General features: G+C 37.5%; 1 protein-coding gene across 4 annotated transcripts in view; it reads left to right on the forward strand.

Moving 5' to 3' along the window:
• Positions 1-26861, forward strand: part of CDH8 (cadherin 8) — a 368350-nt gene that overhangs the window by 90759 nt on the left and 250730 nt on the right. For all 4 annotated transcript variants that reach the window (XM_086689282.1, XM_086689284.1, XM_086689285.1 and 1 more), the window contains one exon: positions 25727-26021. In XM_086689282.1, coding sequence (XP_086545408.1) covers positions 25727-26021 — 295 coding nt within the window. The remainder of the gene's footprint in view (positions 1-25726; positions 26022-26861) is intronic.

The following is a 26861-nucleotide window of genomic DNA, read 5'->3' on the forward strand; positions in this document are numbered from 1 at the left end:
TATATAATACTATACTGTGTGCATTCCTTTTTCAAGGAACGCATAGTCCAGTGCAAGAGCGCACATGTGTCTAATTGAGTTGAATGTCTTTAGTCCATGGTAGAGTTTTGGGCATATACTGGAAGCTCAGCCAGTGTTAACAATAGAACCAAAGAAGAGAGTGAAATAGTGAACTCACAGGAAATAGAAAATTATATCAGTGTCCAAGAAATAAGAGATTTCTTCCTTCCTCTCTAATCAAGGGTATGTAAGTATGAGTTGCCAGCCACGGTGGCGATGGCGGTGAGGACATTTAATTGTATATTTTCATTTTTTTGAAGTTAAAGAAAAGAACAGTTAATACACAATGTTACATATGTTTCAGGTGTATAATAGCATAGCGATTGGACACCTCTGTATTTTATGCTGTGCTCTCCACAAGTGTAGCTACCATCTGTCACCATACTATATTTTCATTCTTGATGATGTATTATTGAAGTCCAGAAACAGTTGTAGTTATGTATTTTCAATGATATGCCACTGTCATTCATCACTTCTAAATCCCCCAGAATTCATCTACATAAAGTTGTTTTTGCGCCTAATGGAAATTTAATGAAAATGAATAGGTTACTTCATTTCATCAAAAGTAATATGATGACTGTATTTTTCTGGTTATGCATCATACATGCACATCTCCAAGTTTACTGATGCGTTCCAAATAGAACAATTATATCCTACTTTTACATTTATCATGCTAGCTTAAAGCATATAGACTGTAGCTGTCTTACTTTTGGCTCTTCTGAAGTTAGCCTGCAGGATTTTGGTACACTCTCATCGACAACATCATCTAATGAGAAATCCATAGGTAATTCATCTCCGCTCTGATGTAAAGATAGCATTCCCTGTGGCCGTGGGATTTAATGCAAAAGATGATAGTTAACATTAGTGTTAACAAATTCAGCTTGTTCCCAGTAGTCAATCCTCTCGGCGGTTTCCTATCTGGATGGCATACTGTGGACGTGGTGTGGGACCTAACGCCGGAATCACATCCTGTAGTTGCTGAAGCTTGCATTTTTATCCCTGAAAAGCTTCAGGTGACAATCAGACTTAAATTCTCTGAGGATTTTAGTGCTGGTGATCATCTGATAATTCTACAAGCATGTCTTGAATACCAACAATACGTGAAGTCTTGTATTCAGTGCCAGGTATACAAAGATGAGTGGGATGTGGATAGGAGTTCAAATCCATTTTGAGGGAGGAAGACAGTCGCAGTACTCATAATCAAGTAATAACAACCGCAGCTTCCGCTGAGTAATGTAAGGCAATGTGCTGGACATGTACCTCTCAAGAGGGTTTTCTTTTTTTTAATTGACTTTATATTTTCCTGTCTGAAAAATTGTGATAGAAGTAAATTCTTTAAAGTGAAATAAATACCATATGTACTGGATCACACATGGGTTGTCCACAAGTCGTATTCTTCTTTAACTCTATTTTTTTTAATGTTTATGTATTTATTTTTGAGAGAGAGAGAGAGAGAGAGAGAGAGAGAGAGAGACAGCACAGCAAGGGAGTGGCAGAGAGAGAGGGAGACAGAGAATCCAAAGCAGGCTCTAGGCTCTGAGTTGTCAGTGCAGAGTCTGACGTGGGGCTTAACTCAAGAACTGTGAGATCATGACTTGAACTGAAGTTGGACGCTTAACCAACTGAGCCACTCAGGTCCCCGTATAAGTCATATTCTTAAGTGCTAGGATACAAAAGAGTAAAGTGTCCTTACTGAATCCTGACTTTAAGCTTCCTCTTATTTTTATCCTTCAGTTTATACTAACTAGTGTAGAGTCACCACTTACTCAAGGGGTCAGGGAGACCCTTTATTGAGCCAGGACTTGAAGGATATCTGGTAGTTCGTTTAGATTCCCAGATACATCCTATGTACCCGCACTAAACCTACCTTCTGACATATGTTGCCCCCATGTCCACTGGGCAGGCTGGCATGCCTCGGGTATTTCGCAGGCAGGGCTTTAGTGTTCTGGAATTTAGATAGGCTATTTGTCTCTGGCTCACTCTGGGCACCACTCAGTACTTCTGGGCCATATGGGCTGAGGCAGCTTCATTCATTCAGGTACTGTCTCCTTACTTTGTGGCATATGCCAGCACCATCCAGAAACACCTCTGTCACTGATCCAATCTGAGCACTGTAGATGATTTATGCCCTTACTCAAGCAATGTTATCTCTACAATCACAGGTTTTGATGTGTTCATTGCCCTTTCCATTCAGAGAAAAAATAATCCATACATTTAAAATTGTTCTGTCTGTACCACTTAAAATTAATTAGGGTATCTCTCTTCAGGAAACACAGATGTAATCCAAAATAGACTAGACCATATAAAATCTGAAAGTAGGAGAAAAACATTCCTAGAACTCTGTTCCTTTTGCTACATGTGAAAGTTGAAAAAAATAAAGAGAAAGCAAAAACCCAGACTTGTAGAGTTAATTAATATCCCTAATATTTATCCCAATGAATATTTCTCAAATTTTACCATGCCTTTCCATTTATGCTGAAACCACCTTAAGCTATATTTACATATTTCCTTGCCTGATTTATTTCACCATGTATTTTTTAAATTTTTTTTAATGTTTATTTATTTTTGATAGACAGAGCATGAGTGGGGGAGGGGCAGAAAGAGACAGAGTCAACAGAATTCAAAGCAGGCTCTAGGCTCCGATCTGTCAGCACAGAGCCTGACCCAGGGCTCGAACTCACGGACTGCGAGATCATGACCTGAGTCAAAGTTGGACGCTCAACCGACTGAGCCACCCAGGCACCCCTTCACCATGTATTTTTTTAAAAAAGTTTTTTTTTGATGTTTATTTTTAAGAGACAGAGTGCAAGCGGGGGAGGGGCAGGGAGACAGGGAGACACAGAATCCACATCAGGCTCCAGGCTCTGAGCTGTCAGCACTGAGCTGTCAGCATAGAGCCCGATGTGAGGCCCGAACTCACAAACCCCAAGATCATGACCTTAGCCAAAGTCAGAAGCTTAACAGACTGAGCCACACAGGAGCCCCATCCCCATGTATTTTTTTAAATTTAATTTCTAAAAATTTCTTTCCTGATTTCAAGATTATACTCTTTCAATCAGTTTTCCACAGTGCAGTCTGAGTGATATTTTTAAAACACGTATCTTGGGGCGCCTGGGTGGCGCAGTCGGTTAAGTGTCCGACTTCAGCCAGGTCACGATCTCGCTGTCCGTGAGTTCGAGCCCCGCGTCGGGCTCTGGGCTGATGGCTCAGAGCCTGGAGCCTGTTTCCGATTCTGTGTCTCCCTCTCTCTCTGCCCCATCCCCGTTCATGCTCTGTCTCTCTCTGTCCCAAAAATAAATAAACGTTGGAAAAAAAAATTTTTTAAAACACGTATCTGGACATGTATTCCCCTGCTCTAAATCCCTCATTAACTTCTCCAAACACCTTTGGGTAAAAGTCTAGTATACTTAATATGTCTATAGGATGCCCACAAACATACCACTACCTAAAAAATCAGCCTCTCCTCTTTACACACTGCTCAATATCCTCTGCTCCCCAACCATACTGGACCTATTGTGGTTTCTTTAAACTGTTCAATTGATGCTGATCCTCTCAGTTTGGTACACAGTGGGGTTGATTGTAAAGGAAAAAGGCTTTAGACCTATATTTAAACTTGGCTGTCCATTTTCCCTTTGTCTGTATTGGTGTATATTTCAAATGAAGAGGGTCTTACTCTCAGGTCATTATGAATAAGAAAGAGGACAACTTCTTCAGTAGATGGAACTTCTTTTTTTTTTTTTTTGTAAGTTTATTTTTATTGATTTTGCTAGAGACCTAGTAAGTGGGGAGGGGCAGAGAGAGAGGGAGACAGAATTGCAAGAGCCCGATGCGGGGCTCAAACTCAGGAACCCTGAGATCATGACTTGAGCCCAAATCAAGAGTCAAATTCTTAACCAACTGAGCCACCCAGGCACCCCTAGAACTTCCTTTTTCGCATGGTGGTTCCATCTCATCTTCACCTTCCAAAGAATGGATTCCTGTCTTGTTCTGAGTGGGTCTTATGGGGTTCCTAGGTCACACCAGTGTCACCTGGGACTCTTTTTAGAAATGCAGATGCTCAGGCTCCATCACAGACCTGCTGAATCAAAATTTGCATTTAACAAGGTTCCCTAGATAGTATGGGTACACATTGGAATCTTAGTTCCCTGCTGGGGAGTGTATTTCTTAACTACTGTGTTTTCTTTTGTAAAATTCAAATCCAGCCATCATGTCAAATAAAATATATGTCACTGAGGGCAGGAGATATCTCTGATTTATTATTACATCCCCAGGGTTTGGAATGGTACAATCAATGACAGTTAAAAAAAAAAAAAGCGGGTCCCAGAAATTAGGACTCAGTTTTCACCACTCTGAACCTACTGTTATATCTTAATCCTGATAGCACTTAGTTATATACCTGACAGTGGTATAATAATCAAGGACACTGTATATAGCAAAACTCCTATAATTCCAGATTAATTTTCCCCAGGCCACAGATATATTCCTGTATGGAGAATGTTTTCAGAAGTACATATGTATACTGCAAAATGTATTTTTGGAGCACAAAAGTCCAAAACCCTTGAACTGGGTTTTTTGACTTCATAATGCTATTTTTTTGTTTGTTTGTTTCTGGCATTATCTCTCATAGGTGTCCAGTGTTCTCTTCACAGTTGATAACACAGTATGTCATGGAGATGATTTGTAATTTTTCATTACATTTTAGAACATCTCACTTCTAGTCCAGTTATTCATTAGATGTGTATGTGTTAATCCAGTTATCGATTACTAGGCCTGTGTGTGTGTGTGTGTATGTTTAGCTCAAATCCCAGAACTGCACATTTAATACCACTGATTTTTTTTAAAGTAGATTTTATCATTGCAAGTTTCATTTATGTGCTATTTTTGTTTGTTTGTTTAACATTTACTTATTATAGTTAGTAAAACCCCTCGTGGACTTTCTGTTGGACCCACATGACATCGTGGTTCACAATTGCTGACAGTGGAAAGTAAGTGTTCCCAGTAACCAGAAAAAGTGTCACAGTGGTGTGATGAGAGTCTAATACAGTTTATATTTGCCTCCACCACCACACCCGCAAACCGAGGGATTCTTAATGAACGTCAGACGTACTCATTATTTCAACTTTTATATTCATTTTAAGTGAGACTATATGTGTGTGTATACACACACACACACACACATATATATATATAGTTCAATGCAGAGAAAATGCTGCAGTAAGTACTATCTTTGATGTGAGTCCCAGCAACTTTTAAATTCAAGGGTGTGGTTAGATGTGCATTTATTAGCTAGTCAGACCCAGCAGGTAGCAAGTCAGGCTCTTTTGAAAGCTGCATTTTTGTCTCTTGGACTCTTCAAGTCAAGTAATGGAGAATAACATCAGGAATTTCATTGAGGGTGACATTTAAGGCCCTTTGTTTTGTTTTGTTGCAGTCAAATACCCAGAGACCACTTTTCTTAACTAGACAAAATTGTAGCTAGAAAATCCTTAATGGTCCACGGAGAAAGGAATGATACAGTACAAACTCTTGTTTCAGTTGTTATTTTAAATATGGACATTATTTTTACCAGGACTGAGAAAGAGTTTATGGTTTATTTTTATGGAATAAAAAGGTCCACACAGTTCTAAGCCCAAAGCAAGTGTCTCCTAAGGTTTGTGAGTGATGAATCCAGAACTCCAAAGGTCAATGCAGGATTGTAAACTTACATTCCTTTTGGCATTAAAGAAATAAGCTAGTGTTAAACATTTTTCAAAAGTGCATTGAGGAATAGGCAATCTAATTGTAGTATAAGCAAAGGTCAGCGACCTGTGCTAATTACAAAGCATTTTAACCCTATTCTCAAGTTGGAATGTGTCCTCATAGTAGTTGGTTAACCTGCTTCTAAAGGTTATATGCATTTGTGTGCAAGAAAATGGGATTTCTCATTAAAAAAGAATATAGATACATGTGTGTGTGTCTTCTCTCATTTTAGCTACTTAATCCACATCACTGATGTTTAGTTTTACTGTTCACATTTTTTTGTTGTTGTTACTGTAAACATTTCTCTTTCTTCTTGGTTCAACATAATGCAGATTTCAGTAAGCACTTGTTTTTAAGCACTTATTTCTAATCACCACTGTGATATAAAATGATTCATGACTGCACTTCTGTTTAAAAACTGTCCCCATAGTATATAGGGCTATAGTGATAGGCATGTATTTGTTATGCAACAGAGTCATTGAGCAAAAGGCTCTACAGATAATAAGCTGACCTATAATTATATTTGATTGCATTTTAGTTTTTCTCTGAGGCATGTAATTGACATAATTTTTGTATGTATTAATCTATTGATTAATTAATTGATTTCCTTCTTATTAAATAAGGCATGCTTTTGTTTACATCTTTACAGTGGTGCACTTATTAGAAATCTTTCCTGGCAAGCGCAATATAATAGTTTTCTTCCCAAGAATCTTCAATCTGTATGGGGAACAACCAGCTGGTGAGATAGCTGGGAATGAAAATACCTAGCTCAGGAAGTTTTTGTTGTAGTCACTTGGTTAAGAGCAGGAGTTCTGGAGTCAGGGTGGCCCGCTTGATACCAAGTCAGCCAGATATGTCACCTTAGCCCCACTATACCCATTTGGAAACTAAGGCTCAAGATGCTTGTATGGTTTATACATGGTACATGGTACACAGTACAGTAAATCAGAACAGGTAAAAATCTAAAGACAAATAGGCAAAGCAAATTGAAAAAGCCAAACTGTAAGCTCTATTAAAGAAATATCTAATGTATATAGCTCCAGACACTGTTCTGCTTCTTCACAGTTGTCCCTTTCCTAAAACACAAGTTCCTATCTAAGCCCCAGATATGTCTGCCTCTTATAATATAGACAAAGAAAAGCTATTTTAATGAAGTGGCTTCTACAACAGCACCTGTACCTTGAACATCTTTGGAAAAGTTCTCAGATCACTGACTTTCATAGAGTTTTTAAAATATAATGTTATTTTCATTTGCTCATTTGATAGGATGATAAACATTTCCTATGAACTGTTATTAGGTTCATTAATATTGGTTTTTATTGGTCTTAAAGTTGGTCTTAAAGTTGGTCTTTATTAGAAGTGGACAAGAGATAACAGGAAGGAATGGAGGATGAGAGCTGTGTGGGCACACAACAGATGCAGTTACCCGGGGCAGTCAAGAGTCACAGTAAGAACAAGCTTTCAAAAGCTCAAGTTTTTGAACTGATGAGATTCCTTGATGAGAGAGAGAGAATTATAAATAGAACATTTCTACTCTGCAATAGCCTGTGCATAGGGTAGGTAGGCATTTGGATATCTCAAAAGCAAGTTTAATGTATTCACCTAAAGCACATCAAAGCTTACCATAGATGAAAATACAAATCTAAAGAAATAAAACCAAAAAATAACATAAAAGCAAGGACAGGCCTTCAAAACCTAGTGATAATTGAGATCCAAGTTACAAAAACGGAAAACAAATGGGAGCGAAATAGTTTAGCTAATCCACAAAATTGCACAATAGAATTCCTATGTATTTGCACAACAGAATTCCAGGTTGTCTCTCAGCTTGCTAGTATCTATTGTGAAGTATAAAAGTTGATTACCAGTACAAATTAGAGTATCCATAAGATAAACCAATTCACCTCAAGAAATTTGGTCACTGGCTTGGTGTTGGGAATACTTATTTATCCTTCACCATTTTCCCCCGAAGGACACTAGGCAATGGAATGAGCAAAATCCCCAATGTGAGCTGTGTAATATCACAGTGAGGTATTTCATAAGGCTTTTAATTTCTAACATTCCTTAATGTAGGTCACAGAAGTGCAACCATTGCATGTAAAGTACAATTCATTGGAACTAACTTTACTAACCTACTGAAGGGAAGGACTGGTCATTATGATGATACTGCCCTTGGAACTCTCAGGTGTTCCTATATAGTTGAATCATACGATTAGAGTATTCAGAGCAATGGTTTCAAATATAGTAAAATCTTGGTTTGCAAGCATAATTCATTCTGGAAACATGCTTGTAAATCAAAGCACTTGTGTATCAAAATGAACTTCCCTGACTTAGTTGGGATCATGTGACATTTGGCATCATGTACTGCTTGTATCACAACACATCGCTCGTTGATCAAGTTAAAATTTATTAGAAATGTTTGCTTGTCTTGTGGAACACACACAGAACAAGTTCCTCTCAATCCAAGGTTTTACTAGGTATTTTTTTTTAAATTGCCTCACCTTCTTGTCAACCAATGTCTTATATAAAAGCAACAAAAGCAAACAAACAAACAAAAAAACCCAAACATTTAAAGTTGATTAAATATAAGGCTTCATCGTTATGCTTCGGGCCAGGTAGGTCCACACGGCTCCTCATGCTCCATTTTCTGAAGCATCTCCTGAGGTATCACCATAGACCCTGCCCTGGGCACAGAGTTGTGTCATGTATTTACTTGTATATAATGTCTATGATTTAGCATTGCTGTGTGTGTGTGTGTGTGTGTGTGCGTGCGTGTGTGTGTGTGTGTGTGTATGAACGCACGTGTGTGTGTGTGTTTAATGAAAGATATGTACAAGTAGAAATAAAAGAATGTTTGGTGAATCCAGACCCCCACCTGTTCTGTACCTTACACACATAATATTGTCAGTTAACAGATATACTTCATTTTTTTTTTTTTTTTAATTTTTTTTTTCAACGTTTATTTATTTTTTTGGGACAGAGAGAGAGACAGAGCATGAACGGGGGAGGGGCAGAGAGAGAGGGAGACACAGAATCGGAAACAGGCTCCAGGCTCTGAGCCATCAGCCCAGAGCCTGACATGGGGCTTGAACTCACGGACCGCGAGATCGTGACCTGGCTGAAGTCGGACGCTTAACCGACTGCGCCACCCAGGCGCCCCTGGATATACTTCATTTTAATATAAATGTCACATTGACTCTGTAAGACGTTCTTGTTCGTACTGTGATGTAGAAATTGAAGGTAAGTAAAACGGTTTGTTGAAAGTCACGTGATGTTTGAATCACAAAGCCACTGTTGGGATTCAGGACTGAGTGACTCCAAAATCCATCTTCTTTCTGCTATACCAGGTTGTTGAATTACATGGCAAGGCTAAATGGTGAGGCACTCAGACCACAGGTGATATAGCTCATGAAATGCCTTCTAATGCATCTCTTGGTGTTTTTTTTTTTTTTTTTTTTTTTTTGCTCTTTATCCTTGAAATTGTCATAAAAGGTATTAATGGCGGAGTTCAATGGCAGTGATTAGCCACTTGAAATAAAAAGTGTATAACAAATGAGACCTTGTGTGGCCATTTTCCTCTCCAGTCTCACCATTAACTCAACACAGCCTGGATGCCAATTTTCAGTATGTGTCTATGTATAGTTGCTATTACTATTAATGAGACTTATGTGAGCTCACAAAAGAAATAGTGGAATCTATTAAATCAAAATTATGACTCCTTTACCAGTTCTTCGTTGTGAGTGAGTACACCACATCCTGATGATTCCTATTGCTTAGCCAACAATTGTTTAAATGCTGGGTCATTTGTGGGCATATGCTCCATCTGTCAGGTGTCACAGAAACCTAAGGACATAAAAAGTCCTTCTACCACCTAATGGTTTTCATCTGTTTGGTGAATTCAAGAGTTGACCCTTTAGAAGAAATAGCTAACAAGGACACAGATCAGGGTGTTAATTTGGAAGGTGTTACAGAGACAGGAAGCAACACTGTCTATAAATAAGTATGAAGACTTTGGAAAGTGATGTGAAGCACTGAAAATTAATGGGCTGCTGTCAGGCATACTTGGGTTCAAATAGCTGTTTTCCTGTTTGTTGTCTTCTGACTTAAGTAATCTACTAAATGATCAATTTTCAATAAGTGTTCAATCTATTCCCCTCTCACATTTAGGGAATAGATTATTTTTCTATTTCCAAAGAAGTATCAACAGAATCCTGGAGAAAACAAATAGAATATTTATTTCAAATGGAGAAAAAAAATGGTTGTAAAGACGTGTACACACACACACAAGCACATGTAGCTTTGTAATTCGAGAACAAAACTCCATTATTCTTCTTTATTAACTTTGTCTTGGAGTCAGTGATTTAACTACTCTGTGTTTCAGATTTCTCATCTATAAAATGTGAATAATAAAAACTACCATGGAGAGTAAGGCTGAAACACACACACATTAATCAATTAGAATGGTACATGGTAGGTTCTATGTACTCAACTTATCCTGTCATGACCTGACCTGATCTTGATAACAGTTATCTTTGAAATAATAATGGTAGAGAGTTTGTGTTGCTTTGCGACAGCACACATCCCCCCACCCCATTAAGAATTAACTTCAGAAACCGAGTCGTTTAGCGGGTAAACAGTTATTTACTGTGAGTCTTCATTTTCATTTCATGACATACATTTACACTAAGGAACTGTATATTGTACTTTTGTAGAAGAAAGCCCTTTTAAAATTTATGTTTCTTGATGCTTTGAAATATATGTGGGATAATTCGTCTATAATTAGGCAAGGTGCATTAATTATTTCCTAATGAGGCCAAATGGAAAAATAAAATAAAAATGAAACAAAGGTAAGGTACTATCACTGTTTTATTTCTCTAAAATCATCAAAAGCCTATGTCTGACAAATAGAAATAATTATTCATTCTCCAGATGGTGGCTTGGATTGGTGAAAGGGGAGCCTTTTGATTTGGGGATATTCAGTATTATCTCTACTAATCAATTTTACCATTGAGATTTAGTTTTTACTGGGATAAGAAAAAACTGTGAGTCTCCCGACTTTGGTTAGCTTCCTGAGGTTCTATTAAAACAACAAGAACAACAAAAACTTCTTTGCTTTTTTTTATTGTGTTTTGTCTTGTTATTTAATCAGGCTGGCCATGTCTGATAGGCATTTGCACTGTTGCTACCCCATGGTCTCACCTGCGTTAATTGGACAGTGGCAGTTTTCAATTAGTGTAAGCTCAGCTTCTTGGACTGCCTTTGTGATTTCTCTCACACATACATTGTAATTATGTGTGTACCTCAATGTGTGAGACTATAAACATATGCTATATATTTGAATAAGGGTGCTGTCAACACTTTATTTTCAAAGTATATTAATTATGACTGAATAATAATGTGGATGCTAATGCAGTGAGAGAAGTATCCTGTGCCTGGTTGATATTTACATTACCAAATGCATCTCATTCTCAGAAGAGTGAATTTTAAAGTAAGGAACAATTAGCAACTCTATGGAAATTGTATATTAAGGGTATCTTACAAACAGTCCTCCTCAAGACAGCTAACCACTCTTTATTTTAAATTGTTTCTTTGCCACAACAGACAGAGATGTTAAAAATAGAAGGGTTGAATTGTATTTAGAGTTGCAACAACTAAAGAAGACTGCATGTCTAGATAAGATTTTTAAGTGTTTATGGCTTCTTTTTTTTTTTAATAGAAACTAATATCCATTTATCTTGACTATATCGCTCTATCAATCACCAAGATCCTGTATATTTATGAGTGCAATTTTTGAGTATGATGCTCTTTGACCTTCACATGAGTACACACTGATGATGCCTGGGAAGGTGAATATTTTCAGCAACTTTCAGTAGTTAGGGTAGATGTTAGGAGTGTGAAAAGGATTCTACTATTAAACATCCAAGGTACTTGTGGATTTGGTTAAGCAGATAAATTTGACCTGATATTTAACTCTTATAGAACAGTATGAATCTGCTATGTGCCATAGCAAGAGGATGGGGTGAGAATCTGTTTTCTGGGCACATAGTAGAAACAGTATTAATATTTGTTGACTATATTTTACAATAGACTACAGGGACAGATATGAATCTCTATTACTATATAAATTAAGAGTTTTAGTATTCAGGACATGAATGTCAGAATCTTTGTAAAAAATGTTTTGGAACCTAACATTGACTATTTCTGGCAGAAACAACTGGAACCTTTTATTAAAATTAGCATTTGTTACCAGATAAAATAATTTCACTTACAATTTTTCAAGATTAAAAAAAAAATCACAGAAGTAAATTCCTTTTTGATTTCTTAGCCAGTGGTTTTCAAAGGTTTCCTGGACCAATAATATTAGTATCACTTAGAAGCTTTTTAGAAATGCAATTGTTTGGATGCCCAACCCCAAATTTCTACATAGGGTCCAGAAGTCTGTGTTTTTATTTAGGATTCTGATACTTATTAATGTTTACACTGCTCCAGTATATAGATGAAAATGTGTTGGCACTTTTTCCTTCTAGCCATCTAGATGGTTTACCAGGGCTTTGGAATAACCTGAGATAATATTCACCTGAGATTTCAGATGAGTGCCCAGTGTCTAAGAAGAATTGCTTTAATGTGCAAATTAGTGTTAAGTTAGCTTCAAAGAAGGAGGGAACTTGGGCGGGAACTTGATTTATAGTATGTCATTTAACATTTAACATTAACAAAGTTTCAAAGTGCTAATTTTCCCATTTGTAAAACTTGCCTCAGATTGAAACAAGATAAGTTCAACTTTCTTGTGGTCATACATTGAAACTTCCAAACCTAGGTTTGGAATAACCCTACAATTTTTCTTTTCTTTTTTTTTTTTTTTTTTAATTTCAGCAACCTTTGTTTACATTACATTTAGCCTATGTTTAATGAAAATTTAAATTATATTAGTTTTTTTAAAAATAAACTTTATTAAGGTATAATTGTTATAAATTTGAATAAGTGGTTCTCAAATTTCTTTTGGTCACAGGACATCTTTATAACTTAAAAAAACTTATTAAGGACTCCGTAAAGCCTTGATTTATGTGAACTGTATTATACTTACATGTTTTCCATTTTAGAAATTGACACTGAGAAAGTTTAAAGATTTAAGTCATTTAAAGTTAAAAATTATAAACTTATGACATAAATCATTTATAAATGATAAACTCATAAAAGTTGAATGAAAACTACTTTCCAAAGCAAAAAACGAGAAGAATGTTATTGTTTTACATTAAAAAAAAAAAAAACCTCTTTAATTTCTGAGTTAATAGAAGATGGCTGGATTCTTCTATCTACTTCTGCATCCAGTCTGTCATAGTATGTTGTTTTCATTAAAATATAAGAAGAAAATCCAGCCTCAAATCTGTAGTTGGGAAGGCATGGATATTTTTATAATCTTTCCAGATAATTGTGGATATTTTTCTTTGGTATGACACCCAAATCTCCACAAGTGGAAGTGCCTGAAAAGCTAGTTTCAATGTGAATCGGAAACCATGTCAATAAGTTTTTGTATTCTTCTACATTAAGCCTGTTGGTTTCCCTTTTGTTTGGAATAGATCTTTGCCATTTTATAGGTTTTTTTAGCATCACTCATTTGAAAACACTGTTTCACTGAGTTATATAGATCTTTAAAATTTTATTATAATAAAAATTCATGTTTAGTAGTGTCATCAGATTAATCTCACACAAAAAAATTAAGTATTTTGAAGTTCAATCTCATAGGTGGATGCATGTTTTCTTAAATTTTAAGATTTGCTTTGAAGCTCAAATTCTTTCATGGGCAACAAATACTGTTATCTTTGAAGCAAGAAGCTAATTTTATTTGCAAATTAAAAAATATATTTTACAAATTGTAAATTTTTGATAAAATATATGGTAAATACTCAAGTCAGAATAGTTTGTCTATCATTTGTTCACATAAAAAATGTGCCTTGTTCAGCTTGCAGCTGAAACAATGATATGTGACATTCCTTGAGTCAATAATCATACCTCACTATGGAGCAGAGATACCTTATGGGCATTGTCCATTCCATTATACAGAATGCTAAAAATGTGTACTCAGAGCTGAGATTTAATGAAATTAATATTTTGTATTGTCTCATAAAAGACATTCTTGTTTTAAGTTTATTTATTTTGAGGTGGGCGGGGGTGGGGGGTGGCGGAGACAATGGAAGAGAGAGAATCCCAAGCGGGCGCCATGCTATCAGCCCAGAGCGTGATGCAGGGCCTGATCCCACTAACTGGGAGATCATGACCTGAGCTGAAATCAAGAGTCTGTTGCTCACCCGACTGAGCCACCCAGATGCCCCTCATCAAAAACATTCTCAAGTGAAACCGACTTTTTAAAAATTATTTATTTATTTACTTATTTACTTATTTACTTACTTACTGAAAGTATGTGGTAGTGAAGAGTTACCCTGATTCTTAGTATAGTTTGGTGCCACTGCCTTGATTGGTGCTAACATGGGAGCAGTTTTGTCTTATACTCACACTGTAAATACAAATGTCAATATGGTGAATAAAGAAAATAACTTTGACCACCTGGAAGGTGCTCAGAAATCCCCAGAGATCTGTGGACCCATACTTTGGGACTTGTGATGTAGCCCTTCCTGTTTTTTCCAGTGCTCAGGTAAGAAGTCCTGACAGAAGTGTTTCCTATAGAGATAGGAGAGATCTCCTTACCAACCTTACAGGTTTACTTCTTCCCAGAATATGTCTGGTACCCTGATGACAAAGACTTGTAAATGTAACTATAGATAAGTAAGCATACCCACCAGGACTACACCATTCAATCCAATCTACCCAATCCTCCATTGTTGCTTTTGAATTGCCAAGTTGTAAACATACACACACATGCGTAAAATTTGTGCAGTGCTGACCTATATTAAGCCTTTATCTCAGTACATAGTCACTTTCAAAGAACCCTCAGTCTTATATCCAAAGGTAGTTGAAAAGCAATGTACTTCTTTATTTTTTTAAATTTTTTTTAATGTTTATTTTTGAGATGGAGACACAGAGTGTGAGCGGGGGAGGGTTAGAGGGAGAGGGAGACAGAGAGTCCAAAGCGGGCTCCAGAGTCTGAGCTGTCAGCACAGAGGCTGATGCAGGGCCTGAGTTCACAAACTGTGAAATCTTGACCTGAGCCAAAGTCAGCTGTCTAACCAACTGAGCTAGCCAGGTGCCCCAGCAATCTACTTCTTTAATAGAATCACTCCATAATATGCCAATGTGAAACCTACATTTTATTGTTAAATGAAACATCTTAGAAATTTGGTTCCCTTCTTGCATCTCTGAAAATCTTTCACACAAATCTCTTCTCTCTGCTCAAATACACCAAAATTGAAAGTAAATCTATAATACACAAAAAAGCTTATCTTCTCTTCTAACCACCACCCCATGCAAACTCTTTGTCACTCTTCTTCCCTCTCCTTTCCACATATATTACATTTGTATTAGTAGCTTTTGAACTTGTCATTGCAAATAAACTAGTACACCTGATTAATAGGAAGAAGGTGAAGGGGACCGTTTGATCAATTTTGAATGGCCTCAGAGTCCACTAAGGCAGACTCACCTTTTCTCATGATCAAAGGGGGTGAAGAAGTTATGAATGCATATACCCAGTATAGTTTCTTATAAATATATAGAAATACTAGCAAGAAGAACTTAAGTAGATTAGAGCTTTTTCCTATATTCAAAATTCCATATTGAGCATCCATATGCACCTAATGATTGCTGTCATGCTATTAGGGTTGTTGAGTGTTACAAAGGAAAGTTCTTTTAGTTTATTTTTTTAGGGCAAGTGGGAATACATGGTCATTTGAGTAGTTTTTCCCTATTAGTAGATTCAAATTTGAAAAGTGTATCTAATAATTCTCTAGCTTGATATTGTTTTCTGCAAATCCCACATCTCACCTCCCTACTTCTACCTCCTAAGCTTGCTAGATCTCCCAAGAGCTAGGATAAGTTCTCTCCTTTACTCCACCTGGGAAGGTTTCTAACATTAGTCTCCTCCCCACAGGCAAGTTTGGGGACCTAGGGCTCTGAGGTGTTATTTAGGTGTCACAGGTTTCCAGAGGTCATTTGATCTAGGATTCTGTTTCCTGCTCTGTGCCTCAGAACCAATTACCCCTACCTTGGCTGTAATTCTTAGAAGACTCTTATTAAGCAAACAGGCAGTATGTGAAATGCATGTTTTAAAATAATCACTAAACAGGTTTTTATTTTGTGAAGTCTTTGGTTTCAGGTACTTTTATTTTTCTTCCTCCATGTTTGGTTCTGGCACACAACTGTAAAACAATAAAATGAACATGAGCTTCAGAAGCAGATGAACTTGGATTCGAACCCTTTCGAGATAAGGGAAGGGGAAATTTTCTGCCAAATAAGTATACAATGTGGTAATATACGATACAAGCAAGGTGAAGAAGACTAAAAAGCAAATGCACAAACAAAAACAGGATCATTGGCCATACACAAAAGAAGTGGGTTTTAAACAGATGTTTAAAACATCCAGGATATTTTCAAAAGGTCAATTTACACTGGAACATTCAGTCGAACTGTGGAAAAAGGAAAAATTTTAAGAGAATGTTTTGTCAGTGTTCTTTATGTTTCAAAAGAATTTGATTAACCAGAGAACTAAGAGGAGTTGAAAATATGAGTTAGATTTCTGATGTGCTAATCACAATTACTTGCTAAACAGGATGTATCTTGTTATCCAAATAACTGACAAGAGCACAGTGGGAAAGAACACAGTGGATAACCAAATGACAGTCATCTCCTCTCTGAAATTCTGTATTTAAAAAGAGACTGGGATAATCAAAATGCCGTGACCTTGAAAGAATATTGCAACTGAAGTTTAAAAAGAGCTACATAAACCTAGATTGTAGTCTGGGTCATCAAATGGGGTGTGATATTAGTAAATCATTTTTTTTCTATGATCAAGATGCCTAATAATAACTTAGCTGTGTTACCTCATACTCCCCCTTGGGCTCTGCAAACCATCCATTCAAAGTCTTGTAAAAAGCAGACGGTCACAGCCAAAGCTCAGTTTAACAGAAGAAATCACAATTTCAAGTTTCATCCACCACTACTCAATGGGTGCATGGATGGGTTGATGGGTGGATGAGTGAATGGACAAATGTGTGGATAAGAGAATTAAGGGGAGAAAGGTAGGTAGATAAATGGTTTTATTCAACAGCATATGGGTGCATGAAAGAGTGGGTGAGAAGAGTGGTGACTGAATAGATTCACAAATATCCTTCCTCTTAGATGAGAATCAAAAACCCTAGTTTGGAGTACAAATACAGTAATTTCCCATTATCCCAGTTGCCCTTTCCATGGTTTGTTACCCTTAGTCAACTGCAATCCTGAAGCAGAAGATCCTCGTTCTAATCTATTATCAGTCAATAGTAGCTTAACACATGACGTCACAGTGCCTACACATCATTCATTTCACTTCATGTAGGCATTTTATCATTGTGCATCATCACAAGAAAAAGGGTGAGCACAATACAAGAAGATATTTTAAGACAGACCACATTCACAGAACTTGTATTATGGTATATTGTTATAATTGCTCCATTTTATTATTAGTTACTATTGTTAATAGGGTGGCTAATTTATTTTTATTTTCACTTTTTTTATTTGAGATAGCATGCACACAAGCAGGGGATGGGCAGAGAGGAGAGACAGAATCCCAAGCAGACTCTGCACCGTTAGCACAAAAGTCCAGGGAGGGGCTCAGACTCATGGGTCTGACACATCATGTTTCCAAATCTGTAAAGCCACAGTCCAGACTGAAGGTGATAAATTTGCCCAGGTCATGAATGTTGGCTTGGGTAGTCTCTTGGCAAACAGTATGCTGGCCTCCTGTTAATATTTTCCTTTCGCATTCCTATTAGTTGAGCATTCTTCCTATGTCTGTGTCTATTCCATTTCAAACTTTTATAGGATAAATTAGTTCACAAAATACGCCTGTTCTCTATGGTTTTATGCTCATGGCTTGTAAATGTGTCTATTAAATATTGTCATTCAGGAACAAACTGGAGAAGCTTTTATATCCTGTCTCCTCATCTAGGGAAATGAGAGATCCCTAGACTAACTACTTAGGTACTCCTGAGGGTCTCTCTAGAATTGTGCTAAAATGTATATGCTCTGGAATCCGATTTACTAGGTTTATATCTGGTTCTGTCATTGTTAATTGTATGTGTCAAAAAGTCATATTTGCTGAACCTGATTCCTTCATCCATGTAAAATCATTGACAAGGTACGGGACATTAAAATAGGTCCTGTGCAGACGAAAAAATAAATAGACTTTAATGAGTGTTGACTATATGCCAAGTATGATGTTTGTTGCTGGGTATAATGGTTAATATTGTACACAGAGGTCCTTCCCTTGTGGAACTTTCCTTCCTTCCTTCCTTCCTTCCTTCCTTCCTTCCTTCCTTCCTTCCTTCCTTCCTTCCTTCCTTTATATCTTTATATCTGTCTATCATCTATCTATCCATCCATCCACCATCCACCATCCATCCATCTATCTTTAAAAGAGTAGTGAAGACAATGTATTTTTTTTCTGACTATATTTTCAGGTCCCTGCAGCCAAAACCAGCAGTTCACTTGGGCTTGTTTCTAACTTTCTATTTCTCTGGACACCAGTTCCCATGGTCAGGTCAAGCTGTTCAATGCTCACACCAGTAATTGACAGAGAATGCAAAGAACAGGTCTGAGATATCAAGATGCTGTCCCTTTGCCAGTGGTGATGCTTTAGGAAAACTATATATTTGTGAAGCAGGAATCATTTTCAGTATGGGATGCTGTGTTCTGTTATTTTAACCAGGGAGTGTTTCTTCTTTAGCCTTTTTACCTCTTAAGACAAACTGAAGGGTAACTCGGTTTATAGGAGAGTTAATTTGAGAACTGTTGTTTCACGGAATTATTTTTTTCCTTAGAGTGTGTGATCACAAGAGTAATTGCATATTCCAAGCTTTGTCTTACAAAATGTTGGGGTGATGCTATGCCTATTACATGGCTTTAATCCCCGCTCCTTATTGGTAGAGAGCAGTTTAGAAACATGAAAAGAATCTTTATGCCCTTGTGCTCTTTTTCTTCACCTGCCCTTTCAATCTCCTAGCAGCCTATAAATTTTTTTAAATGTTTATTTATTTTTGGGAGAGAGAGAGAGAGAGAGCGAGCGAGCATGAGTGGGAGAGGGACAGAGAGAAAGGGAGACACAGAATCCGAAGCAGGCTCCAGGCTTTGAGCTGTCAGCTCAGAGCCTGACATGGGGCTCGAACTCATGGACCGCGAGATCATGACCTGAGCCAAAGTCAGACGCTCAACCACCTGAGCCACCTAGGTGCCCCAATATGTTTTTGATTTAGATTGAAGTGCCGCATTCTTGAGATTTAGACCAAAATTGTACATTGTGTCAAAGTCCCTAGTGCCATCTTTGGTAGTAAATGGTTGTAAGGATGAGATTATCAGTCTACTCACTGATAGTTTCACAGACCATGGTATTGTTTCTCCCTGACAGGCACAGTACTAGATACTGAGAATAAGGTGCTAGGATACAATCTGATTCAAGAGTGCTAAGCTTGCTGTCTTCTCCAAAGGGGAGCAGATTCTTGAAAAACGGATCAATAAGTGACAGTTTTATGCCACAATGATCTCTGTTAATTTCTCTGGGTCCCAAAAGATGATTCTTTCCTAGCAACTTGGATACTTTTCTAGAGCAGGATAGGGAATGAGACATTCTTTGGTGATGTCTTTGCAGATAGAGTGGAGCTTCCAAATAAGTTCTGATGCCAGAGGTATCCAGTTGTCAGTTGATAAGGAAGTGATGAGGAAGTAATTTCCCCTGTGGGTCACTGGATGTCATCCCTCAAAAGTCACTCCAGAGGGAAAGGTGGCAGAGTGGTAATTAAATCATTCTTTGGCATTAAAATAGCCATTAAGGGAGGAATTCGTCCTCTCAGACTCTGTTGTCCTAGGAGTACTTTAGTGTCCTCAGAGATCCTGTGTGAGAAGGTTGAAAAGTAGTCTGAACTTGTTTTTGACATTCACAAAGAGATGTGGATGACATTGGAGACCAGGGTGGGGTGGGGGCTCTTGTTCTGAGAGCAGTGATTTCTAATTATCACATAATTGTTATTTTCTGTCTATTACCCTTCCACTAGCTATCCATTTATCCATCCATCTACTCATCCTTCCATCAACATTCCCATGTCTCCCATGTCTCCATTCTTACATTGGGTGTTAAAGTTGAATACACAGTTGGGGGACTTCCAGGGCTTTGGATTTACAGTCAATTAGACTTTAGATCACTGTGCCTAATTATTCTAAATTCCTTTCTCTCCTCTTTAAATCATTGTTTTGAAAATGGACTGGGAAGATCTTACTTCCCTCCTTTCCTTCACATTCACTTTATTCCATGAAAACATTTAGAGCTTCCAACACCGTGACAGGCACCTTACTAGGCAGTGGGAATACAAGGGGAAATGTAAATGCAGATCCTTCTTCCCATGACTTTTGTAGTCTAAACTCATTTTATTTATTTATTTATTTTTTTTTAATTTTTTTTCAACGTTTTTTATTTATTTTTGGGACAGAGAGAGACAGAGCATGAACGGGGGAGGGGCAGAGAGAGAGGGAGACACAGAATCGGAAACAGGCTCCAGGCTCCGAGCCATCAGCCCAGAGCCCGACGCGGGGCTCGAACTCACAGACCGCGAGATCGTGACCTGGCTGAAGTCGGACGCTTAACCGACTGCGCCACCCAGGCGCCCCAGTCTAAACTCATTTTAATTGGGGGGTATTATGCAAATAGATGGAAGTTGGCGAGGGTGCATTTGTACTGATACTCACATTTCAGCTCAGATATGTAGCAGTCCTGTTAGGATCCCTGAAATTGAAGACTTCATCTAAGAAACTGGGTTCACCCTTTGCACACCTGACACTCTGCTTCTCCAGCCAGGCTGCACTGAGTGACCAGAGGGACTGAAGATTCGTCTGGTGGTAGATGTGACAAATCATGGGTGTCAAGCTGAACTTGAGCACCAAAATTGAGGCAGCTTTGCGAATTGGTGTCTGTTTTCTCTCTGACCTCCTCTCCCTCTTTTGCCCACAAGACCTTTCTTGTAGGCACACACCAACCTCTGTGATGTTATGAAAACAAAATTATGATAATGTCAGGCTCCTTACTGAAACCTTGTGTATATGGACTCTTGTTACTTTTATAGTCAAATCTAAATTCCACTTCTTGTTTTCCAAACTCTTCATAATCTGACCCCTGGCTGGCTGGCTGGCTGGCTTGCTTTCCTTCCTTCCTTCCTTCCTTCTTTCCTTCCTTCCTTCCTTCCTTCCTTCCTTCCTTCCTTCCTTCCTTCCTTCTTTCTTTCTTTCTTTCTTTCTTTCTTTCTTTCTTTCTTTCTTTCTTTCTTTCTTTCTTTCTTTCTTTCTTTCTTTCTTTCTTTCTGCTACGTTTTCTCTCCTTGACTCAGTGCTCTAGCCATATTAAATCATCTTTACTTCCTCTAACACAGCATGCTCTGTTTTTTTCTCTGGATCATTATCCGTACTATTACCTATGGCTGGCATGTGCTTCCTCCTTTCTTTGAGATCTGAGGTTTTAATCATCGCTTCTTTGGAGAGGCCATTTCTGTCCCTCCACACTTCACGTTCTGACTTAAGTAAAATTTCTGTATGCTCCTGTACCCCTCCATATCATAGCCTGTAGAGCATGCATTTGAATCCAGCAAATTGACTCTAAAGCTTACACTCTGAAGATTGCCGCTTGCTGATAGTGCATTCTGTGGAAGAGTTCCCGAAAACTCTCTGAATTGCATTAGTTGCATTGGTGAAGTGGAGAAATATTATCTAGTTTGCTGTGGGAATAACATTGCATTTATACATGTAAAAATGTGTACCAGATGATAAGTAGCCAACACATGTAATAATAATTAATAATAATAATAATAATAATAATAATAACAGGTCTACTTACCCTGAGTTTTCTGTGTATTTATCTCTCACTAGCCTTTGGGTCTTGGAGAGCAGCAACCATGTGTATGTTGTTTGTAAACATTCTCTGTTCATATTTAATAAATGAATGGGTGTACTGTACTTTAGTCAGGCCTTGAGAGTTGTACCTCTCAAGGAGAATTTGCAGGTGTCCCTTACCCAGCCTGCTTCGTGTCACAGAAGCAGCCCTCGGGAGAGGTGGTCCTCACCCTTGCACGTGATGCATGGTGTGTGAAAATTCAGTGTCTTGGGGACATCTTTTGCACCATAATCTCACAGAGAGGGTCTTGGTGACAGGATCAATGAAGTTGTATTGAAGTGAGCAGGTGCTGGCTGACTTGTGTGATGCACAACAAAGAGAACAGCTTGTCTTTCTGCACCCCACGTCCTTTTGAAGTCCACACCTGGAGTCTTACAGCGTTTGTTGCCTGTAAATTGCTATTCTTACATATCCACAGATCTTTTGTTTGTAATGCCAAGTGGGTTACTTGAATAACCATGTGAGTGTGTGTTTGTATGTGTGACACAGTAGGATGAGCCAAATATATATAGAAACACAATTCTCTGTGTTTCAAGAGTACCGTTAGCCAGGTGATCTGGATTTTACTGAGATTCGCTAAAAATGAATTTCTGGAAGAAAGACGGAGCATACAATGTTTACTTAGGGTTTTTGTTTGGTGTTTTGTTTTGTTGTGGGGTTTTTTTCCCATTTTTTCCAGGATCTAGTTTTGGGAAGTTGCTTTCACTTATGTTGCAGTGTTTCAGATAGTTGCAAATGGTTGAGTATGATACTGATATAAAAACAGTTTTAGTTACTGTATCCTTACTATGTCCATTCCCCTTTTCCTCTATTTCTCAGATGATCTCAGGTTCCAAAATCACATCTGCAGAGTAGATGGTTTATCCCTGTGTTCTAGGCAAGGTATCTGAAGCTCAAATAAATGCGTTCACCTCTCCAGTTCATATGGTTAGAGACCTAAATATTAGCTTTGTGTTTTATGACTTTAAAAACCTATGCTTTCCCCTTCTGCTTCTGTTACTTTTAACAGAAGGGGCCATCAAAACCCAAGTTAGGATTATAATGCAATTTACTTATCAGAGGCTATGGGTAAATGTAAAGAAAAGTATGGCAGAAATAATTTCCAGCATAAATGAGGATAACACCATTTGGATGGCTTGAGTTTTTTTTAGCAAAAATGCTGTGTCCAAGAGTGACGCATACCAATACCTCTGTCTCAGGAATGCCTTGTATGTGGATGGAAACCTCCAAGAAGGATATATTATTCAAATTTTCTTTTTTTAATAAAAATGCTAATGAAAATGTTAAAATGCACATAAATTAAAATGATCATAAATTAGGATTAATATCACATTAATGAATTATAATCCCATACTCATTAAGATAAAGTGGCATTTCAATATTTGCTCTTGTTAATAAATTTAATACAATAAATGAAAGGGATACATTTTGAGATTCAATAAATATTTGATGTAATCTTATGCTTTAAATTTTTAAAATATGCAAAAGTAAAGTAGGAGATCTAGATGCATTTGGATTCTTTGTTGCTATTTTATGTCTTTTTTTTTTTTTATATTCTTTTCATTTATTGAAGCGCTAAATACAATTTAAATTGGCAAAGAAAGCGATAGAGCCTGTTCTGAATAAAAGTGATCCCAAGAGAACACAGTATCTTTGAGTCTAGGAGTTTCTTTCCATGCAGCAGCAATTTTTTTTTAAGTAACAAGTATTTGAAATTTGAAATCTTACAGTGAAATACCTGGAAAATAGATAGATAGATACACGCACAGACACACACACATACATACATACATACATACATACATACATACTGAAGATATGTACATTTAAGCACTATTTTCAGCCATAATTCAGTGAATTTTCCTTTAAAAATGCAAACTAAAATATATACAGTTTTGTTTTTAGTTTTTTAACAGGAGTCAACGTAGTATGAAGAAGATGTACCATGTGTCAGAACACTCCTGTCTCACTCTTGAGAGTAAGCTGAAAATTTTAAAAGAGCGGTTCTGTTTTCCCTAGTACTTACCAGAATGCTTCAGGTAGGGTAGGTATTCAGTAAATTTTTGCCCTTGTAACCAAACTAACATGAGTTCAGTCCTTGGTGAGTCACAGATAGAAACTATACCAGGTGGTGTTGTCACACAAAGTAAACTTTTTTGCGACAAATAAGGAGACCATGGGGAGTAATTTCAAAAGCTGTGACTTTTGAGCAAGGGTAACTTTGTTTTCTTTTCTCTTTTTTTAGGATTAGGATGAATATTTAGAAAGGGGAGCCTTGTCATTGGATGTAGAGGTGGGCATTAAGGTCCCACATGTACCTTAAGGAAACATGCATATTCATATTATATTTGTATGTTATGTAAATGAGGCTTGTGCTCTTCCCAGGGTGGAGATTTTAGTATTGTAATAAGGTAAAGGTAACTGTCAGTCACTCTGTGGTCCATCTGCACAGGTGTGAGTCAGAAGTTTAGTTCAAACTGGTCTGGGTGGTCTGGGTCCATGGAACTCTTCCTCTAAGCAGTTCGTTATTGCTTGAAGGATAATTTTGGTTTCCGTCATGGGATATTGCACCTATAGGGTCTTTTGCTTGAATAAAGAGATAAGCTGGAAAGAAGAGCTTACAGAAAGGTGTGGAACAAAGGTCAGTGGGTACAAGCAGGCAAAAGTAGTAAAGGTTAGGCCTTGGGGGTCTAGCTAGTGATGACACCCTGACCTGAGATGAATTTGTATTTCTCCTGCAAAGTTCTGATTTTGCAAAGGGGACCCTTTTCTGGCCCCGCTGTTCTTTATAAAATGGGAATAATTTTCCAGGACCAGAAAAATTGTACAAATCAAAGAAGAGAAGGTCATAGAAACTATAAGATCTTGCTATACTTCAGGTTGGATTGTTTTTGTTTTTCTAACAGGTCGACCTGAGTTGAATTAGGGGTCTACTGCACTTGATCCCATAAAATAGAAACATTGGAGAGGTTATGATGGGCCTTGTCACACCTCACTTTTCTCATGTTTCATGTGAAATAGTCTAACTTATCGACTTCTGGAAAAGTTAAGAGAATTATCATATAAGCAAATCCCATAGTTGTTGACACTATGATCCATTAAATGATCCATTAAAGGTAGCTAAGAACAACTTTAAATAAATGTATTAATAAATGGAAAAGAATACATGATTTTTGTGTTTTCCTCTTGATATTTTTATCATTCTAAATGTATGGTTGAGTGTCTGACTTTGGCTAAGGTCATGATCTCGCCATTACTGAGTTCTGGCCCCACGTGGGGCTCTGTGCTGACAGCTCAGAGCCTGGAGTCTATTTCAGGTTCTGTGTCTTCCTCTCTCTGTACCTTATCCACTCATGCTCTGTCTCTCTTTCTCTCAAAAATAAATAAACATTAAAAAAAACCTGTTTGAACTGATTTGTATACATTTTATTGTATTTCATTTTGTTTTATAATATTTTTTAAATTTTTGTGTTTAATGTTTTATTTATTTTTGAGAGAGAGAGAGATAGAACACAAGTGGGGAAAGGGCAGAGAGAGGGGACACAAAATCTGAAATAGTCTCCAGGGTCCAAGCTGTCAGCACAGAGCCCGATGTGCGGCTCAAACTCACAAGCTGTGAGATCATGTCCTGGGCCGAAGTCAGATGCTTAACCGACAGAGCCACCCAGGTGCCCCTATATTTCATTTTGATTGATATGCATACAGTGCCTAAACTTTTTGTACAACTACTGTTAGAATAAATTGATGATGTTAGAATGAATGTAGAAAGAACCAACTTGATACTCAAACAGAAGGTTGTTAAAAAATAACTTTGCAAATTGCCTCATTGCTAACCGATGTCACTTTGCATTTTAGCTACACACAGACCTGGATCCTGGAAGCAAAAAAATCAAGTATATCCTGTCAGGTGATGGAGCTGGGACAATATTTCAAATAAATGATATAACAGGAGATATCCATGCTATAAAAAGACTTGACCGTGAGGAAAAGGCTGAATATACTCTAACAGCTCAGGCAGTGGACTGGGAGACAAACAAGCCTCTGGAACCTCCTTCTGAATTTATTATTAAAGTTCAAGACATCAACGACAATGCGCCAGAGTTTCTTAATGGACCCTATCATGCTACAGTGCCAGAGATGTCCATTTTGGGTAAGTATGCTTCCAATTTCACAGAAATATTGAGAGTCCTCTTTAAAATAGCTCCTGGCATCTGGCTGGTGTGTTGCTGAATGAAAGACATTTATTACCGTCTTATCTCTGATTTGCATTTCCAAATCCCCTTTTTTGGCCTAAGTTCCACAGCTCAATAGCTTTAGTCCCTTAGTAATAGGAACTGACGAAGCAGTTTTATTAAAATATCTCTCCTTACAACGATAGTACTTCAATAGGCTGAATTTGTATTCCTCTCACAAACTTGTAGTTTGAGTATTGTTACTGAGATGGATTTATCAAGATTTGTTCCAACATGCCAGACTAATCCTATTGATATTTGCTTGATGTTTAATTATTTGTTTGTGTATATTCACATGCAGATGCCACACATAGAGAAAGAGAAAACGGTCTAAATCTGTAGTCAGCCAGATATTGGATTGAGCTGGTGGGTCAAGTCAAGAGTGAATTAGGAAATCACAGTTGCCAGAGACTTCTTCGTAACTGAGCTTTCTGTAGGAGCACTGCATTCACCAGTGTCCTGCTCATACTTGTTTGCAAGCATTCAAGTATCCGTTATATTTTATTGAGCAGTATATATTTCAAAACATGATTTTCTCCCTTTTCTTTTACTGTTTTTGGATATCCTTATTATCTATCCTCCACCCCTGGCCTTGGTCTAGGAAACACCTGTTTCTAGACTTTATACTATTAGAGGAAAGGTGTTAGACCTCTTCTGTACCTGACAAGATAAGGCGGGATCCAAAATTCAGAGTCTGAGATTACAAAAGTCGTTCTTATGTATGTAGTAAGTACCCAGCTTATTTCAAATTGCATTTA

This window comes from Puma concolor, chromosome E2 (genome assembly GCF_028749965.1).
Source record: "Puma concolor isolate L17-30 chromosome E2, mPumCon1.1.hap2, whole genome shotgun sequence".
NCBI lineage: Eukaryota > Metazoa > Chordata > Mammalia > Carnivora > Felidae > Puma > Puma concolor.